The 21,556-nt window shown below is 41.9% G+C and overlaps 1 protein-coding gene across 2 annotated transcripts in view; it reads right to left on the bottom strand.

Annotated features, from left to right (window-relative positions):
- Positions 1-21,556, bottom strand: part of FCHSD1 (FCH and double SH3 domains 1) — a 75,673-nt gene that overhangs the window by 1,167 nt on the left and 52,950 nt on the right. Inside the window, exons 10-19 of one of the 2 annotated variants that reach the window (XM_018554884.1) lie at positions 16,216-16,311; positions 14,851-14,970; positions 12,109-12,213; positions 10,893-11,054; positions 9,538-9,660; positions 8,514-8,597; positions 5,587-5,746; positions 4,508-4,713; positions 3,027-3,129; positions 884-951 (exon numbers count right to left, since the gene is read on the bottom strand). In XM_018554884.1, coding sequence (XP_018410386.1) covers positions 884-951; positions 3,027-3,129; positions 4,508-4,713; positions 5,587-5,746; positions 8,514-8,597; positions 9,538-9,660; positions 10,893-11,054; positions 12,109-12,213; positions 14,851-14,970; positions 16,216-16,311 — 1,227 coding nt within the window. The remainder of the gene's footprint in view (positions 1-883; positions 952-3,026; positions 3,130-4,507; positions 4,714-5,586; positions 5,747-8,513; positions 8,598-9,537; positions 9,661-10,892; positions 11,055-12,108; positions 12,214-14,850; positions 14,971-16,215; positions 16,312-21,556) is intronic. The other variant, XM_018554883.1, reaches the window with a different exon arrangement.

Below are 21,556 nucleotides of genomic sequence, written 5' to 3'. Positions count from 1 at the left end.
GAGCCACTCCAAAAATCAAAGCCCCACTGCCTCATTCTCCCAGTTTGTTTATGGGGCCTTTCGTGTTCAAGTGAAAGCAGCAAATACAAAGTCCATCTAAAGGCAAAACTTGCTTTAAGTTTTGGATAGAGTAGGGGACAGTTATAACCCCAGGTCAGATTGTTTTTTTCTATCGTCCAAGGACCTGTAGCACTCCTTACCGGAACTCCCATACATATTTGTGGGTGCTAGCAATGACCACGGATGGCGCCGCATTCAGCAGAATCTTGTGTAGAAACGTCACCAGCAAGACAGAGACTTAAGATGTCAGTGCAAATCCATTTATTGATGTCAGTCATCACTCAGAGTGTCATCAGTCGCCCTCGGAGCCACGCAGGGTCCCCCCCATCAGGCTCCTGTTTACTCTGAGCCTGATGGGGGGGACCCTGCGTGGCCCCGAGGGCGCTTGATGGCACTCTGAGTGATGACTGACATCAATAAATGGATTTGCAGGAAGAGAATCTCTACAAAATAGACTCCTCAGTTGTCCCAGAACAAGTGTCCCCATGGATGATTTCCGCTTTATTCCTGGTGGCAATTGTAATATTTTGGATTTGCCATCACTTTCTACGCCACTGATAATGGTCACCAGGAAAAACAGAGTGATTTGCCCCAATGCAGACACAGCCAATATAAAACACCTGACAGACGTTCAATCCTTTGCACAATCTCATAAAAAGTATTGCCTTTAGAGGCACAATAAGAATTCTTATTTTTTTCTTGGAACAGTTAGTTTTACCTGTAAAGCAAGAAAGATAGAAGGGTTGGATTTAAAGACAGATGAAACTACAGAAAACTAAATAAATCAGCTTAGCTTGGCGTTATTCTGCAGGATTCCACTTACTGGTCTCAAGCGTGTTCCTGAAAAATCTGGAGAGCTCTGCGCACTCCCTGAACCGTTCTGTCTGGAGTCTGGAAAGTAAATACAGCAGTATTGATTGCAAATGACTCTTGCAGTTCTTGTGTCCTTAACAAACATGCCAAACCCCTTACACTTAAAAGATACCCAATGCAAAATTTTATTTTTTCAAAAACCTGTACTGAAAAGAAAAAAAAAAAAATTACAATCGGCTCGAACTGCTAACCTGCCTCTGAAAATGCTAATAAGCTGACTTGCTTAAGTTTCTGAATTACTCATCTAGAACCAATATGCAGTCAAGCCAAATATTTTTTAAATAATAATTGAGCAGAATTCAATGGCAGCGCATATATCCTCTTCACTACACATATTATCTATATAATTATATAAACGGGGAATCGATCCCTAGAATTCCTAATGAGTATCATAGAAAACTACCTAAAACTAGTGCAACAAATGTTGCAACTAGCGACAGATTCATGCTCCATGCTCCTATCTGAAACATGTCCATTAATTTGTCGCATAGAAGCACATGGGTGACGGCATTGAAGATGAAGTGTCCATACTGGACACTCCATCCTTGGTGCCTGTTCATCCCTTGATTTTCACATAATCACTGGTTGCTAGAATGCTGTTGATTGCATAGAGTGATTGGCTGCTTACTCGCTGCCTCTTTTTGAATTTACAAAAAAAAACCCGAAGCCCATTAAAACAAAAAACTTTTATTTCATTTATTACAGGTATTTATATAGCGCTGACATTTTACACAGCACTTTATAAAGTTGCACATTCACATCATTCCCTACCCTCAAGGAGCTTACAATCTAAGGTCCCTATCTCACATGCATACATAGAGGGCCAATTTAGACGGGAGCCAATTAACCTACCAGCATGTGGGTGTGGAAGGAAGCCGGAGTACCCGGAGGAAACCCACGCAAACTCTTTGCAGATAGTGACCTGGCCGGGATTCGAACCAGGGACCCCCAGTGCTGCAAGGCAGAAGTGCTCACGACTACGACACTGTGCTGCTTTTACAATTTATCTGAGCATATGCTCATCAAAAATGATCTCGTGGACTATTTCAGTACATATCAAGCCAAAAGGATAGAGTAGGAACAGCCCATATGCCATGGCCAGTGGTGGGGCTAAGAAGATGTAGTTATGGCTGTCACTTCTGTAGACAGGATCTGCTCTGGAGATCTGAAGAACAGCGACGTTCACACTCTCCTGATAGCAACTTTCGGAAGAAGAGGTGCAGGCTATGTCTGGAGGCGGGACTGAGAGGAAAGGCAATGCATTTCAAGGGATTCCTCTTTATTAAGCCACTATTCTTCAGACCTTTGGAGTGGGTCTTACAGAAGTGAGAACCACATGTACATCTTCTCAGCCCCATCACTGGCCATGGCATGTGGGGTGCTACTGGACTATCCTTCTATGGTCTAATATGTGCAGGTACAACATGCAAGTTGCCACTTTATTTTTACCTCCTTTTATTGCACATGACCTCTGCTCTCTTTTTTGCTCCACCTCCCAGCATGTTATTTTTAGGCCCCGTTCACATTGAGCGATTTATCGAGCGATTTTTGCAGCGATATCGCTCATATTTCCGCGCGATATCGCTCTATGTAGCTTCACCAATACATTTCAATGGAGCTGTTCACATCTCGTCGCTCAATATCGCTCAATATCGCTTGTAGCTCGTCGTTGGTAGCTTGTCGCTCCTACATGACCCTTTTTTCGAGCGATTTTGAGCGATATTGCTCCTGATTGCATACAGCCCAATAGGAAGAAGTCGCGCGATGTCGCTCAATATCGCTCGTCGCGCAATATCGCTCAAAGTCGCGCAATTTTCATGTCGCTCAGTGTGAATGGGGCCTTAAGGAGGGAAGTCAGCTCCAGTTTACCATGCAGCAGCCAAAGCGGATTCGATTTATTTCCCTGCTGCTGATCTAATCCTTGTTAGGCCAAATATATAATATTGTGTTGGGGGGATTTCTTGGAACTTAAAAGAAAAGGGGTGTTTACTGGTTCACAGCCAAAAGACTTCTACAGCAATGTAATATTTGATTTTGGAAAGCAAAAATAGGTATTGAGAAAAAACAAGCATGAAAAAACTTTTTCGAAGTACAAATACCTGACTGTCCAGCTGTTCCTTGCAGTGAAGATCTAGTGATGGAAAGTGGAGAAAGCATTGGAGGAAGAGAGGTAGGTGGAGCAGGCGAAGGAAGATCCTACAGTTGTATAAAACAGGGATAAATGAGAAAAAAAAGTGAGCATTAAAAAAAAATAAGCAAGCATTAATAGGAACCTTAGGTTATACCCCCACCATACAGTCTGGCCACACCTATTATACTGTACAGATTAACATTCTACCCTATTCCCATTGCAGAAGGCCAAATGAGGCCAATTTATGACAATGGAAGGTTGGAGAAGCCAGCTTTCATATTTTCTCTTATGTGAACCTTAAAGCTTATCTAAAACTAAAAACAAAGAATGTATTACAGCTTACAAGTCCTTAGTTGTGGTAGCTGCCGTTTTTTGTTTAGGATTTTTTTTCTGTTATTTTCACCTGGTGATCCTGCCAGTAACACACTTCCTTCTTAGCATGTGTGGCAGTGCATGGCAATGCCGCAGCGTAGTATGGCAACGTTGGCACCCAGGACTCTCAGCCAAAGGGGCTGAGAGGGTCCAAAATATAAAACAATGTTTTAAGGAAGAGCCACATTGTTTATATTCTGGACCCTCTCAGCCCCTTTGGCTGAGAGTCCTGGGTGCCAATGTTGCCATACTAAGCTGCGGCATTGCCATGCACTGCCACACATGATAATGCTCCCTCACTGCACATGTGGAGAAGTAGTGTTGCCAGCCTAGGCTGCTATCCTGATTTATACTACAAGAAACCTTCTCTCCTCATCTTAATTACATGGGAAAAGAGGATTCATAGTTCACAGAAGATAGCTGGAAAAGCTGATAGCACCGTTTGTGATATCAGTTCCTTGCACAGAAAGTGACATGGGAATTCTGGAAGGATCAACATATTTTCTATACTTGCAAAGAGACTATGAATGCCACCACATCTAAGGAATGGTAGGTTGCAAAATATGAAACTTTAGTTCTTAGGTTTTGATCCCGTTTAAACAACTTCAGTCAAAACCATGCTATTTCTTTATTTTACACCGAGTATAAAACAGTTAGATCCTCTATCAGATATCTATTGCTATCTATGCTCCTGTTGTGAAGATCTTTCAAACAGATTCTCATGTAGCATTTTACAGATGAAACTCGTAATCACGGCTTGAATTATCTTGCTTTGCATGTAATGAGTCTATCTCATATATTAGTTTCACCTTTTAAGTTGCATTAGTGAAATAAATGAACTTTTGCACGATATTCGAATTATTTGAGTTTCACCTGTAGACCTTTTCCTTATTTGGAAGTAGAGTGGGGAAGGGCTGGGACCAGGTTCGTACTGCAGTCTTAGCACCGTTTGGGGATACTGGCCCCTCCACTTTTGTTTTTACCAGAAGCTGCATTAGCACAGACTATATGGTGTATCCAATATGTGGTAATATACTCCCTGCTACAAACTAAAAGGACAATACAATATACCTTGTTTAGTTCTGAATCATCTCCTGTTAACTCTTCCACCATAAGTGATGGAAACACTCCAACACATCCATTGAATTCTCCCATCCAAAAGCCATCATCTATTCCACTCTCTTCTTTACGGATAATTTGAATGATGGATCCTTCCAAGAAACTGAGCTCTTCTTCACTCTGTCCTTCGTAGTCATAAAGTGCTCGGGCAAGAGATACTGAGGGGAAGAGGAGGAAATATTAGTAAGGGACACAGCTATATAATTGGTTTAGACTTTCATACATTGCCTTGCCAGTTTCTGAAGTCTTAATTTTTTTTAATGAATGTCAGCTAATATAAGGGTCAGTTAAAAACAACTTCTGTATTACATAACCATCTGTGAAAGAACACATGTTCCTAGAAGTGGCATTACCGGTCACGCCTCAACAAACTGTGGCAAGGCCCATATTACTGCACAAATAACAGGAAATGAGAAGTTCTTAAACTGGGTATATTCAGTGCAAAATTTGGTCCGGGATTTGAGAGAATGCTTCCTTGAATGCGGTAACATGCAGTACAACAAGGGGGGTGCCAGGTCCTGCCAGCCCATTAATTCAGCAATGCATAGTCTTCATGGGCCCAAAGACATCTTTTATTATTTCTGTAATTTTAATAGATGTGCAGTTTTGTTACACTGCTTTGTTAGGCAGTCTCCTACACTGCTGCCAATCTACAGATGTATAGCTGCAAAGTGTGGCTTGAGATCCTTAATGGATAACAAAAGCACTAGAAACACCTCTAAGAAAACAAGAAAATCAGAAATGCATATGGAAGAGAGAGCTCATTGTGTGTGTGTGTGCGCACAAGCATGTCATTTTTCAATATACAGTTTCCTGTAGCATAAACTGAATCTGGTCTGACAACAGCCGCCATTTCCCATTCCAGCCAACATCCTACCTTCAATCCAACTACCTTCAATCCTGCTAAGAACCAATGAAATTAAAGGTATTTTATCCATATTTAGTTATACATTACAATGGCAAATAGCTAACTGTCCTTTAATAGAATAAAAGCATTCTAAGTTCTAACAAGAATATAGATTGGAATGTACCTCCTGCATCAGCCCATTCCAGCCTGGCTATTGCAGAGAATGATTTTTCTGTAGACATCCCCCTGTCATGACCAGTGTCCATGGATTGTGCAGCACTCTGTTTAATGAAGTTAATGTACTTTTCTGGTACATAGCCAACCTGTCCACTTTTGTTCCGGGCCTGCAGCACAAACAGAGAATAGTACATATTGTTACGTCCATATCTTATTAGGGTATAAAGGGATTAAGACTTTCTTTTTATACTTTGTGCCCACCTTCGCTCTAACGCTTATAAAAGATTGAATTACTTCTCGGACTGCAAGGCCATTTAGACAATGTTACTACTGCAGCCGAAGCAACTAAATCAGCCTTACTCAATTAGGGCTTGCAAGATTGCTAAAAAGAAAAAGAAAAAATATATTTTTTTTTTTAAACTACATACACCATGCAATAGTAACACTCACAGAATGGCTGTAACTAATCAACTTCATTCATCTCATTAGAAGTCTTTCAGCCTTGTACAGCATTGAACAGTATGACTGCTTTAATCTGCATTCTCCATTTTATAACTAGATAGAGGAGATAGTTATAACTGATTGTTGGATTACAGGGAGGGAAGGATGGTAGACTGATGGAATAACACACCCCAACTCCCTTTTATACATCACCAGCTGTTTAAAAAGGAACTTCAGGAATGTAAAAAAGGTAACCCCTGCAGTAAGACTACTTCTTGCATACCTGCAGTTCTTCATTAAAGAATATATCTCACACACACGAAAACCAGAGATTGTATAAAATATATATAAAATTAAAAAAAAAGGTTCCTCAACCTTCACTATTGATTTGCATTACAGCTGGATATACAAACAAAATTTGTAGGCCAGCCCAGCATAACCCTTCTTAGAGCTGGTATGCCTCAGTTTTGTAGGAAGCATGATCAACAACACTCAATGGACTTCAAAAAAAGGATTTTATGGGGTGTACAAAAATCCTATTTTCTTATTTGTCCAATTAGGGACACTGGAAGTCTTCACCATAAGGAAGTCTTAAAGCAATCTGAAGGTTGAAAATCAACTAACAAAGTCCTTGCAGAAGACCAGAGCCACACTAAAGACCCTAAGCTTCAACCTAACTAAACCTGTAAGATTCAAGACAATAAGAAGTTCATATCTAGAATAACGGTCAGAGCAGATGACTCATCTGGGAGGAATCCTGAGTATGACATTGGTCAGAAGAACTTCCAAGGAGTATACCAGTGGTTCCAGAGATAGCATGGCCAAACAGGGTAAGATACAATATGAAATTAAGATTTCCTGAGCCGTGGACCAAGCTCAACATACATCCATCAGCAAGGAGGCGGCAACTCTCATGTAGGACATGTCCAGGACCAATCACAAGATATGTTGTCTGGCAGTGTAAACATTCAGTAATTTTGAGGCCCAAGATGGGATAAATGCCACCTATGGGTCTGGGAACAGTAAACAGGTTGGAGCCCCTGGAGATCCATCTCCCTCTCTGGATTAAGGGCGCACTTTCAGGCAGGGCTTTCTTGAGGATGTGGCAGCCTTGGAGTGGCAAACTTTAAAGGTTGACAAGGAGCCAAGCATGGAGGGCTTTGACACTTAAGCTGAGGGAGTGAATAAATAAAAGGAATGTTTAATGGGCAGCAAGGGAGAGGACTTCATCCCATACTGCTTATGCTTCTTGTGATGAGAAAGATGGGTGCTTCCTCATCCCTGATGAAATTATTAGCATCCCTGATGAAATTATCAAGAGCCGGTTCAAAGAGATATTTGTCCCTCGCAGGCCAGGTAGATCAAATGCTTGTTGCACAAAGGTCCTGCAACCCAGCACCAATCAAACCTAGATGTTCTGTCTCACAAAACAAGAAATCCCATTAATTCCTATGGCCCCTATTCATACCCGAGAGTTTTGTTGCAAGCTTTAAAACACCTGATGCTCGAAAAGGCACACAAATTTATTTTTGGCAGTCACAATAGACTCAAGAGGAAAACCTGAAATCACGCAAGACTTCGCGCACGTTTGCCCATTTACACAAATGTCTCTTAATCTGGCAGCTCTGTAAGACACGCATACAAAAACACACAAAGACGCTCAAAAGCGCTAGGCGAAAACGTGCATAAATACGTGCAAGATCGCTGATGCCTTGGTGTGAACGGGGCCTAATCAAACTGTCCTAGGCATAAGCACTTAGGGGGAGCACACAACATGCATCCAATTTCTATAGAGAAAGAGTTGGAAGAAAAAAAGTGCCAAAAAAAAATAGGTTAATCTTTACAACAAGACAGCAGAGCTTAAGAAAAAGACACTCTTCCTTCAATGGCACTAGAAAAAAAACTGAGGCATGCTGGTAGTAGGAGAGGTTATCCTAAAGTTTGCTTTTTGTTTGCTCAAAAGGCCTTTGACAATTATTGTTAAATGATCACATGTGCAACCTATTGGTTACCCCAATGCACTGTGAGCTACAGATATCATTTTTATGCAGACCTGAAAAAGGATTTTATGTTCAACTGCAATTCCAGTGGCATATTATTTCAACCAACTTTCTATTGAAGTAGAGGATCAACCAATGAACATGATTCCCCTTTTCACAAGCAAAAGATTATTGGTTTTGAGACAAATGAGTCAGGATAATTATGAATTGGTACACTATGATGTTCACTTATTCCTCCAATGACCACTTGTTCATGAGCCTACAATTGTATTAACAGTAACATCTGCATAGCTACAATAATCGTTTTTTTAATAATTTCTTCTGTATTTCAGGAAGACATAATATTCTGCATCTGTCACACTGCTTCTATGAAGCCATAAACAGATACTACTACACCATACCTGAGATGTGGGACTGAGGAAAAACACAAGATAAGAGTGAGACTTGTAGATGTGAAAAGTGAAAAAAAACAGAAACTTTATTTCAAACTGACCTTCACCCATTCTTCCACATCTCCATCTTCAATGACTTCCAGAACCTCGCCTTGTGTGATAGATAGTTCATCTGGCTGGGTAGCCTGTCCAAATATAAGACAGAGTTACAAATGAAAGACAAAAGTCATCAAGAAGTAAACCTATTGCCTAGTCTTGAGATGTAGACTCATCTGTAAAAGGTAGAACCCAAGTCCCTTGACAGCCAGGCTTCTTTTGACTAATCTCACACATAGCTAGGGATTCTGCTTAGGCACTGCACTCTATTTTCCCACGGGTGTCAGAAATTGGTGCAAATCAATGGAAGCAAAGTTTGGATATGAAGCATGGTCTGAGTGTATGCTTCCTGCATTGTTCTTTGCAACAATAGGAGCCACATTCTAGGTCTGAGGAAAACGAAGACAAAAGAAAAACAGGCAATAGCTCGATACCCACAAATGTACATCAGACCTAAAGACGTTAAATATAATTAAGCTATTGTCGCTATGTAACATTTTATTTCCTTTCTTCTTCCATTAGTTTTAATGACCCCATAGCCCAAATGCCTTGGAATGTATCTTAACCACTACCACTAATGGATGAATAATGTCCCTATTTTCACAAGCACATTTTTTGTGTTTTCAATTGGACTCATTTAATGGCAGTGCCATACGAGTTGGCACAATCATTTCATATATAATTTAAAACACCTGTCGGGTTCATATGTTATGCAGTAGTCTTACAAGAACAGCTCTTTGTTGGCATTATTAAGATGGGGATTGAGAGCACATGGTCAATCTGATACAAGCACAATTCCTTAGGCTAGGTCGCTGATAATTAAAAGGAGGCAAATGACAGGGATTTATGAGCTCTCCCAAGCACCCCCTACACCCTTGGTGTTTTTTCTAAGCTTTGCCCGAATGCTGCACTACCTGAATGAAATAGGCTAGTTCCCCCTTGTAGTTACCGTCCTCGTCCCACCTAAGCACAACCTAGAATCACAGAGAAAGGGATGCTCATGGGCAGCACTTTTTGTACTTCTCCTACCGTATAACTGTAAAAAACTTGACAAGGTGAGGGGAATGAGCGAGAGCCACTCAAATTTAAATCGGATTCTTCAAATATATCACCGCCATCGTCCTCAAACTCTGAGAAATCAAATTCTTCCATCTGAAATGGAAAAGGAAAAGAACTGTTAACTTTTTAAAAGATAATTGCAAGTTAACTTTAAAGGAAAAAAAAAATAATTCAAAATTTATCATCTGAATCATAATGATCTGGTTAGAAGCTGCCAGCTTAGCCTGGACTGCCTCAATTAGCTGTCTTTAGACAATTCAGCTCCTGCTTTAGAGTAAACCAGTCAGGATTAGCAATGTGCTCAAAAAATAAACCAATGCAACCACACAATAATTAACTGTGAGTAGTCTGGACACAGATTCACTAAGAATATTGGCTTTCTGAAACTTGCCTTTACTCAGAATCCTATTTATATATCTTGTAAAAATATAAAACAGGTTTTGTTGCTATGTGGTTGCTATGAAGGACATGCTGATTATAACTAGATTTTCGACCAATATATGACTTTTTATTTCTTCTAACCAGTTCTATAAACAGTAATTTATAGGATCAGTATAAAAATGTGGGTATCCAAGACCTAAATGCCAGAATTTTACTCCAAAACAACCATACAACGTTTTAAGAAGTATCTCATGTGAACAGTGAAAATCTAACAAAACGAAATACTGTACGGTAAAAAGAGACATCTTGTGGCAGCCTGTGGCATTGCAAAACAAAATACAAAAAGGCACAAGCAACATCTCACATGGTAATATTTTTTGCTGCCCTACAAATATTAGTAACAATGTGTATTTGTTGCAAGACATTCTATTGATGTGATAGATTTAATGGGACAGTAACAAAAGGTGGCTTATATCAAAGAGCTTTTAATGTTCGATCAAAATATTTAAAAAATCATTCTTCTGAACACAGCTGACTTCCTGCCCAATGATGCAATGGAAGAATGCCGTCAACACCCTTTTGGCAAAAAGGACTGATATCAAAAAAAGATGCACAGCAACACTAAAATCTATATCTAGGATCATATTTGTTTGGGGTAATCTGATTAATCATGTTCAGGTTCCAGAAAAGCTAACGTTATAAACACTTTGAATGCCCTAAGTCCTAGTTAGCATTGGCAGGGGTGTCTGTACATGTACAAGATTATTAGAAGTGCAGTAGACTTGACAGGGCAGCTGGCAAAGTTTGGCATGCATATAGCTCCTGTTCAGATATGGGTACATTTGTATACATACAGTATTTGTGAATGACATCAGTGGTCCTTTTAGGTATACTAGCACATCATTGACATATGACAGTGCCTAATGACAATATACAGAACTTACAGTGGGCGACATCTCTCCGTTAGACATCCGGGCTTCACTAAGACGTCGCTCTTGCTCGAGTTCTTCATTGGCTTGTGTCATAGCACCAGCCAGCCAGGTGTCTACATCAACTACGACCTGACGCAACAACTCCACCCGGGCATCTGCTTTTTCCTTACTGACCTAATACACATTAAAGAGCATAGGTCACAAATGTTTATATATGTTTACATAGATACATACATACTCAGAAAACCCCCCAAATATATCAAATGCATATGTGCGCGCACGCAAGAACGTACACACACACACAATGCTTGGGTGTACCATGTGTCAATCCCAGTGGACACCCCTCTAGGATGCAGCAACAGAATCTAAAGCAACGGGCCAGAATATATTTTTAAGGCAATCAGTCAGGTACATCAATACCTTGCAATGCTTGGATCTAATATCCTTACCCCTAGAAAGCACCTTGACTATAGATGTACCATTAACCCCACACCTGCCATTTAAGAGTCCACTATGAGAGCCTACACTGACCACTGAAAAAGCAGGAGCGGGGCTTGGCTCGAAGACAGCCAGAAATCACTGCATATTGCACATTTAGGGGCTTACCAGTTTCACATAAAGTTACAAGATGGAACAAAGGCACACAAATGGAATAGGTTGCAGCTGACCAGTCCTTGGATACAGTGGCTGCATTGGTGTTCATTGTTAAGGCCAAGTACATTTTCTGCATGTACAGCAAAATATCTGTTGATAATGCCCGGAATCAAGAGTTTTATCACTTACTGTGCCCTGAGTGGATATCTCAAACATTATGAGCCTACAAAAAAGGGTCAGATGTTTGTAGGCAAAATATGGAGGGCAGCCTAGGGTGACAACACTGCTCCTCCACAGATACAGTGTTGTCACCCTAGGAGTCACAGGACAAGAAGCTCAGTGCTACCCTACAGAGCAGGTGACGATCCCACAGCATTCAGAGGACAGTGGGTTGCAAAAAATTAAGTTTACAGCAGTTGGAATTTGCAACCTAGTTGCTTAATTTCCTGTGTAGGACTTACAGCTCACTAATGGATTTTTGCCCCGAGTTGCTCTTTTATAGGCTGGTATGTGTCCCTTTAAGGTGCAATATATTTTTACCATGAACAAAGTACAGCATGTTTGCTAGTACTGAAATTACTACCCAGCATGCTATACTGCTGATGACCATGCAGCATAGAATTGTTATAAATACCTCAGCTTTCCGCACACTCTCCTTTACTTCCTCTATTTTCAGATCCATGCTGGGCAGCTCCTCTTCTGCAGCAATTTTCCTCCTGGATTCCAGTCTTTGCAGAACCTTAAAAGGGTATAGTGTAACTTAATTCACCAGCTTTACATCATTATACAGTAATCCAAGTAAAGTTCCCAGGGAAGCCTAACCACCACCATACACTGATATCACTGTACAAAACATTGGCATTCAGGGAACCCAGGAAGGTAGTAATCAGTCCACATAGCTAGTTCAAAGTCAGGACTGAATCACATCTGGTGGTACAGTGCATCACCTTTCCAAGTGCAACTACTACCAAGAAAAGCCAGCATGTCAGAAAAAAAACCAAAAAAACAAAAACGACATTAATACTAGGCAGGTTCTGACCAAATGCTAAGGATTAAGGCCAGGGCTAGCCAATACGCGTCTCATGTTGATGCCTTTTTATATGAAATGCTGTAATAAAAGATTAAAGATCGGATCAAGTCTGGATGTTGCCTTTTTGGGACATTTGTGTTAAAGGAGAACTATGAGGTGAGTGCTTTTCACTCACCTCATAGTTCTAGCCGACCTGTGACAATGAGACTGTCACAGGTCAGCTCAGTAGATCGAGAGGTGAGCGAACACATACCGGCATTCGCTCACCTCTCGATCCTGTCACGGCTCTCTGCCGTGACAGGGGAGGGGCTGGATTCCCCCCTCCCCGATCCGCCAGCGCTGACTGGCGGAACGGACGGGGGAGGGGGTGGGTACAGCTGGCTCTGCCTCTAGATAGGCAGAGCCAGCTGTCAGTCACGCAGCTGGGCGGATCCAGACATAATTGTCGGGATCCTCTTCAGCATCTCAGTATACCGCAAGCAGCAGCTCGCGGTATACTGCGGCGTCTCAGTATACTGCTCGCTGTATACTGAGCCTAGGGTGATGGGAGGACGCTAGTTTGTGTCCTCCCGTTACCCTAAGGAGAACTATGGGGAAAAGCCTTAACCCCATAGTTCTCCTTTAATCAATCACATCAGCATTCACTTTCTGTTCCGGAAACACAGCAGGAAGTAGAAGAAGATCTCTCCAAAGGGAGGGAATATGTCCTCTTAGATAGTGGTCAACAAAATAGGTTTGCCCACTAGATGATTTCCCATCACCTCCTGTTCCAACAACAATTCAACAAGAATTTTAGGAACTTCCTTCACTTTCTTTGATGTCAATGGTTATCAGGACAAAAAGACAAACAGCGTGTACAGGTATACGTGGAAATAAAGATTTATTGAGGATGGAGGTCAAGAAGAATCAGTTCAATACTGAATGATCAGACCAACCAGCCTAAAACCAGAAGTCTGTCATATTAAACGATTGCTCAACTTAAAATGACTGGAGAAGTTGGGCAAACTGTAATCTCATATTAGGAGATCGACTCCCCCACACCCCGATTCTAATAGAAGATCCGCTCCGTTTAATGCTCAGCAACGTCACATGGCCTGATATTTAATGAAAAACAGCATGGCGTAGGAATCTATTCTAATATTTCTATTTCTCCTCTAAGATGCTTATATTCTCTCCAATATGTATTTAAACTGTTTAACAATTTCAGCATCTGCTCTGCCTATCTAAAGCTACCTTTCTGTGCCCTTGGATATATGATCTCCAGTGCCTTTCTATGCAAGGTCAAAAAGCCACAGACGCATTAATGGCTGGTTAAGACAAACCACATGAAATCAATACTTGTACTGAAAGAGGCAAAGAAAAAAAACATTTGGAAAGGTGAGGTTAAGCCCCAGGAAAGACGGATATCAGAAATGGTAAACAGATGACAGAGCAAAGGAAAAAACTGCCTTACTGGCCCATGTCTCCAATACAAGAATAAAAAGGAACAAAGGAGTCACAAATACGTAAAATACATAAATACTTAAACAGATGGCGACCCCAGGGATTCAAGAGAGATTACAATGAATGTATTCATAATCATATTAAAACATTCAATTATATGTAAATCCAATTAACCACTTAATTACCAGCATGTTAAACCCCCTTCATTTTTTGAGACTGAGCTTTCTTTTGGCGATAGTTAATAACCCTTTTGTTTTTATTGTTTACTATATAGAGGGGGAAAAAGACCAAAAAAAGGTTGAAGACCCGTTTCCCTTACTTTGTTAGAAAACATATCAAATAAAATGTCAGGACAGCACAAAAACCTCCGAAATGACCCTGTTTTAGAAAGTAGACACTCCAAGGTGATGTGATTTTTTGCCACAGTTTTTTGGAAAATAAATATGCTGGTATTGAGGGGATTAAAACATGGAGGTTGGTAATGGTGCACTAGATACATTAAATGTGCAGGTCATGCACAGAGGGAGGAGGAGGAGGTGAAGGTGTTAATGTGCAGGTCACATACAGTGGGAGGATGGAGATGAATGGGTTAATGTACAGAGGTGCCGGATAAGGGATTTGAAGGGTTTAATACAGAGCAAAGACAGAAGGAACTAACAAATACATGAAGGGAGGGAGGGGCTTAAGGGGTTTATACACCATTTAAAAAAATGTTGTTGCTGCTGCAGCTTTTCACCAGGAACTAAGAAATGGATGACTCTTTCATTCATTACTTCCTGTACTCTCCCCATCTCTGTTGTAAGTGGAAGGGGAGGGCTTGGAAATGTAAACATTGACATGTGATCGCTGTGGTAACCAAAGAACAAATGACACGACAGAAAATAATCATCCCTGAGCACTAACCCTTTCGCCATGGGTTTTCAGTTTATAATCTCTTGCTGCTCGACTTGTCCATCTTCGTGCATCTTTGTCTAACACGTTCTCTGCTTCTGGACCTTTAATGAGTGTTTCTAGCTTTGACACCTGTCAAATATATATATACACACAACAAAGAAAGCTATTAAAAAGCTACAACAAACCCTTCGAAAAAAATATCAACACTATAAAAGACAATTCAATCTGAAAAATCAGCATGACAAGAAAGATGTAATAAATGTCAGCCCTTTATTAATAAGCTAATATTATAGAATGGTGGGGGATGGTAGTGCTGCCAATGAAATTAGAAACGGTCAGGATTTATTCTACTGCCTGTGACTCCACTAGAGAGATGTCCCCTCTCTTCCTGTCCCTGTGATACACTGTCACTTGGACAGGAAGTAAAGGATAACGTTCTTAAAGGATAATTAAACATTACTTTTTTTTTCTGCATATATCTACTGCTAGCAAGCAGTAGACATATGCAAAAACATAAAAATATATATAAAATAATATGTCACCAAAAAGGTTAATACTTACCTGTGTCTCCACCACCCGCTCCCGTCTGAAGATCTTACAAATTCTCGAGGGGACCTTGAAGGATCATAGGGTGGGCAAATGCGCAGTAGAGATCTTCGGCCGGGAGAAGAGGAGAGACACAGGGTAAGTCAATGCAAGCAGCCTGGCAGCGTGCACAGACTCTGTGGGGCAGGAAGACACAGCAGTCAGCGCTGGATCAAAGACCGGCACCAGCGCCAGAGTGATTGCTGAAAACTACTGGAAAGAAGATGATCAGATCAAGCCCTTAAACTAGGATTTATACTTGAATGAAGACACAGACAGCAATAAAAACAGAGTTCTAACTCTTCCCCCCACTCTATAAAAATTGCTGGAATTGGGTTTTAAAACTGAACAAAATGAGCCTCATATTTATAAAGAAGTGGAGGTGACATTCACCAAATAGTAACTGCAGGTGAATCTTCCTAGTGCATCTGCTTCAAATTATAGTGAATTAACCAGCAATGAATGTTTGGTGAATGTCACATTTACTGCTTTATAAACATGCCCCTAAGTATTAGGAGTCAATACGACCTTGTTTGACCCAATTTCAAGACAACCTATATCTTGTAGAAAATGACGTGGCACAGGAGGAAGGTAGGTAGGAAGGAACGATTTTAACTCTGCGATGAAAAATAGATTGAGTCAGTGGTAAAAGTCTGCTGTATATTCAACATTCTATGAAAATAGTCAATTAGATTTTTTCTTACATTTGTTGAAAGAAAAGTCAGGCACTGGGATTACTGGGCAATAGATTGTACACATTGAAAGCTTCCATTATCATATTGCAAATACCTTATCTGTCCCTGCAGGGTGGAATTGCTGAATAGGTACTGGGGAGAACAAATTGGTGTCTTTCAGAAAAAGCTGTAAATTCTGTTGACGAGAAACCTGAGTATGAAGGAGAGAGAGTTGCATGCATAGATTATTGGAAGCACTCAAAGGTGGTATTTATTCAAATGGTTTAAAGGGAACCTGTCAAAGCCAGTTACCCATCTCTGAGGACTCTGAGGCAATACAAGACACAAAAAGAGTCCCCAGCACACTTCCCAGCTAGCCTGCAACAAAACACCTTGCTATGTCCAACAGTATGCATTAAAAGCAGAGGTTTTAGTTACACAAACCTTTGGCCAAAAATATGTAGAAGCCACTCTGCCCCATCTAGGCTTCTCTGTGAAGTGTGCTCCTAACTATGAGTCTCCATGTTGGAGCATATTAATGCAATCGATAAATTAAATGCAGGTGTACCTGGAGGCAGCCCACTCCTCCTCAAGAAGTGCAGGGACGCACTGGAGGCCCAGCAATCCAAAATGCACGCTGGGGCCTCCAGTACATCCCCACATCAAAAATAGTCAAACTAGAAATAGAAGCCCTGAGCTTGTTTTCCTGTTCAGTTTGGGCTCCCAGGTGGTTGATGGGGCTCTCAGGTGGCCAGTGCGGGCTCTCACCAGGGGTCCAGCAAGTCTCAATGGCGTCTATGTGTGCAGTGGATGCGGCTCTCAACAGACGGCCGCTCGCTCCTCACTAGTTCCCCGAGAAGTCCCAGCGAGTGGCCTTCTAATATGCCTGATTAGAGTGCCACCTCTGCCTGAATGTAGCCAGCCCGGATTGCCATTGGGCATCCCAAATGATCCGGGCCAGCCTAATTGCAGAGGGGGCTCCATGCTCCCCTGTGTTAATACGGCCCTGGACGAGGACCAGCGGCTGCCTGGTTGCTGACAGGCCACAGACCGGTACGTGGCCTGGGGACCCCTGCAATAGAGATCGTCACTTGAGTGACTGCGCTGACTCAGCAGGGGCTGGGACATCATATCCAAGATGGCAGCACCCAGCAGCAGTCTCAGGGCTTTTCGATATCTTCAGAAGGGAGACTTTGACAGGTTAAGAACATGCATAGAATACATAAATTGCACATAAAATCTTATAAGAAGACTGTTGCTGGAATTAATGGTCTGGAGACAGGGACACTTCAGGGCCAAATCTGAGACTAGACCTTAGGTCCCAGAAGAGGACCAGACTGGGACTTATAAGTTGTTGCTGTGGGAAGACCTGGGACATGAAGTTGTGGCCATTCACATGCAGAGTGGACCAGCCAAACACTTTCAGGTAAGATGGATTGGAGCAAATATAGACATTCACATGGCTGGCCACATCTGACCAATTCAAAGTTAAATTGCATGTATTAATATATGAAGAGAAGAAAACAGAAGGAGCTGTATGTGAACCACAAATACTTGTGTGGACACATCTTTTATCCTGATCATTCAATATATGGCAGAGTCAAATGTAGAGGGTGGCTCATACATATACCAATCATCAGAGAAGGTGTAAAATAATTTCCAATCTACCTTGTGACGGTCCCTACCCTCTTAAAGTGGAAATTAAAGTGACACTAAACTTAGGAGTTACATCTTAAAAATGCAATTAAGGACGTGGCTACCAGGGGATGTGAGCAGACGTGTCCTCCCTGAGCTCCGTCCATTGCCGCTGAATTGTGGAGATTAGCAGCCCTATTTCAGCTTCCAACATGAAGGACAAGAAACATAAGAAGTCTGCAAAGACTCCCTCTACCTCCGCCAAGGGGTCCCAGTCGTCCTCGTCCATCAAGGGCTTCTTTGGTCAGTCGGACCGTGTGAGAGGAGATCCGCGGGGCAAGATGGTGACGGGCACAAACAGAGACAACAGGCCCGCGCTGTCGTACTCACCGCCCTCTCCGGACTTGAGACTGGGGGAATCTCGGCCGAGCTCCCCGTCTGACTCAGCGGACAGAGGACGTGTCTTTGACGCCGCCCACGATGACACCATCCACCGCAATGCAGCCGGCAAGAAAGAGGGGTGAGTGGCCTGCATGTGAGGACGCCTCAGTGAGGCCCTCCATGCGTGTATGGCAGGCAGCAGAAGGAGACCTAAACCTACCCCTGAACCATAGACAGGCCCCCCGGCAAACATCGGCTCCTGGAGACCGTGGAGCAGGGGCCGAGGTTGACCCATCAGCATTAGGGGAGGAGGAGATATCAGTCGAGCCATGGGATGTAGCTCAGGAACTGGAACCTAGGCCGCAACGGTCTCCCAGACCCAGGGATTCCAGTGCAGGCCACACTCCACATCAGGCCACCCCACAGCCCCTGCGTAAGCCCCAGGACATGGCTAGCAATGCAAGTACTGCTGATACTACAGATTTGCTTGCTTCTATACACCCTTCGCAGAAACGTAAACCTGTGTGGCCCCCTACCTCACACTCCTCCACTGATGCAGAAGAGGAGGATTATTCTTCGTGGCGGGAGTGCATGAAACATATCCCGACTAAGAAAGATTTTAGACTGTTGGTGCAAGAAGTTAGAGATACCTGTAAATCAGAAATACAGGTACTCCATAATGACTTCCAGCATTTGACTCAAAGAGTAGAAGGCATAGAGGAAGAAGTACAACACAATAAATTAGACCTGTATCGACTTCAATCACAATATGTGATGCAAGCTAATACTATTCGAGACTTGCAGAGACATGTGGAGGATCTAGACAACCGAGGGAGAAGGAATAACCTACGTCTCAAAGGATTGCCGGAAGCTACTGGATCTGAGGATTTGAAGGAGGTCCTGCAAGCGTCCCCTGCTGCCAATAAAATAAGTATTGACCGAGCCCACAGAGCCCTTCGCCCTAGGGGTTCTGCTACCAACCCGAGGGATGTCATATGCAGGATTCATCACTTCAGCGTAAAGGAGGAGATCCTACAGAAAGCCCGCAACATGAGATCTTTGGAGTTTGATGGAGCTCCCATACAACTGTATCATGATCTTTCGTGGGTCACGTTGCAGCAACGAAGATGTCTACAACCATTGTTGACCTTATTGAGGGACAATGACATACCGTACCGCTGGGGCTTTCCCTTCAGCCTTACGGCGCGTAGAGATGGCAAAAGCGCTACCCTTAGGATGCCAGAAGATCTTTCCTCCTTTTGCTCGGACCTTCGCATCACCTGTCCTACCCTTTCAGGCTGGGAGCCCTTGCCCAAACTTGGGCCTGAACCGACAACATGGCAAAGATCCACGCCTGGGAAAAAGGCAGTGAGGCTTGATGCCCCATTCGAAACCCCCCTCTGTAATCCAAGAGGGACTCCCAAGTCTACTCCTCGCCATCAGCGCTGAGGATGCTGCATATGTGATATTCTCCGCACTCTTATTAATCTTCAAGCTCAATTGCGCCATCTACTGATTCAGAAAACAGAGATGTCAATGTTATATCTCAAACAAAAAAAGAGAGGTGACAAAGCCCATTCTATTCTAGCCCGAAAACTAAAGGTCGATATGGATAATAGAAAGATTTCGACTATGAGAGATAATAAAAGGGGTGTTACATCATCATCCAGAGCGGATAGCGGCAATATTTAAGGAATATTATGAGGGACTGTATAATCTGAAGGGCCCTGCATTTGCTGTAGATGATGACTCCCTAAACTCCCGAATAGCACAATATCTTGAATCTTGTAAATTACCTAAGCTCACAAAGGATTCACTGATGGACTTAAATGCACCGATAACACCTGTAGAAATTACTAGTACTATAAAGACTCTAGAGTATTTGTAACACAGCGCTAGAGATGGAGTCAACAAAATGTGTGTAGATGTTCACAGATTGGGTTAAGTGATCAATGTATATCAATGTATAAATTATGTGTCTTAGAAACAATCATAAAAAGTAAACGAAAAAGATGAATTGTATCAATGTGTGAACAACACGAGTGAGCAATTAACTAAAGGTTAAGTGTAGCCTATAGCTAATAAATATTAATGACATTCAAACATATGTGAATAATCGTGATAAACTTAGATGACAAAAAATAGAAATAGATAGTAAAATTAAATAATAATAAAATGGATAAAGTCAGCTTCGAAAGTACTAATAAATAAAATTAGATGATAGTAGATAGATGAAATCAGCTTCGATTAGTGAGTATAATACGGCATTACAACTTCATTGAAATATATAACACAGTATCAGAAAAAACGTCTCAAAAAGATTACAGTGGATAATCTGTGACGGTTTTTTATAAAAAAGGCTACCCTCCTCTTGAGTCTGGATGCTGAAAAAGCCTTTGATAGGATGAGCTATCACTTAACCCAATCTGTGAACATCTACACACATTTTGTTGACTCCATCTCTAGCGCTGTGTTACAAATACTCTATCTATTTAAAGGCGGTTCACCTCCTTTATTTCATAGCTGCTTTTGGTACAAGTACAATTTAGACATATCCAGGAGCGCAGATTTATTTTTCCTATACTATGAAGACTCTGCCTAGTGGAAAATCTCCTGGTCCGTATGGCTTTCCATATTTGTACTACAAAACATACGTAGCTACACTATTGCCACACTTGACAACCTTGTACAATGGCTTCATGAAAGGAGACTCCATTCCCTCCTCCTTTTTGCATTCTTACATTGTAGTTATTCCCAAACCAGACAAAGACTATAAAATATGTGCGAACTATAGACCCATAGCCTTGCTAAACTCCGACTTTAAAATTTATACAAAAATCCTAGCCAACAGACTGGCCCGACTACTCCCTACTTTGATACACACCAACCAGGTAGGATTTATACTCAACCGACAAGGCAGGAGACAATACCCGTCGAATAATAGATATTTTAGATATTGTAGAGAGAAAAAAAGGAGGCTACCCTCCTCTTGAGTCTGGATGCTGAAAAAGCTTTTGATAGGATGAGCTGGCCGTTTTTATTTGCAACCTTGGGGAGAATGGGGATTACGGGTCCCTTCGCTAAAGCAGTACTAGCCTTGTATTCAACGCCATCAGCCTCTATTAAATTACAACATGCTACATCGCAAGCATTTCCAATTCGCAATGGATCTAGACAGGGCTGCCCTCTGTCGCCACTCTTATTCACCTTGTGCATAGAATCCTTGGCATCGACTATACGGAGATCTCCAGACATTACTGGGATAATGGTTCGGGATCACTCGTTTAAACTAGCACTGTTTGCCGATGATATGATTTTAACACTGACCCGACCATTGATATCGCTCCTATCGGGATACAAGCTTAATGTGTCCAAAACTGAAGTGCTCCCACTTAATGTCCCCCCCGGAGACCTATCTTAGGTCCTCCTTCTCATATTGG

Source organism: Nanorana parkeri, unplaced genomic scaffold, assembly GCF_000935625.1.
Source record: "Nanorana parkeri isolate BGI_ZX_2015 unplaced genomic scaffold, ASM93562v1 scaffold176, whole genome shotgun sequence".
NCBI classification, from domain to species: domain Eukaryota; kingdom Metazoa; phylum Chordata; class Amphibia; order Anura; family Dicroglossidae; genus Nanorana; species Nanorana parkeri.
Note: the sequence above shows the minus strand (reverse complement) of the source record. Positions and strands in the feature narration are given on the sequence as shown.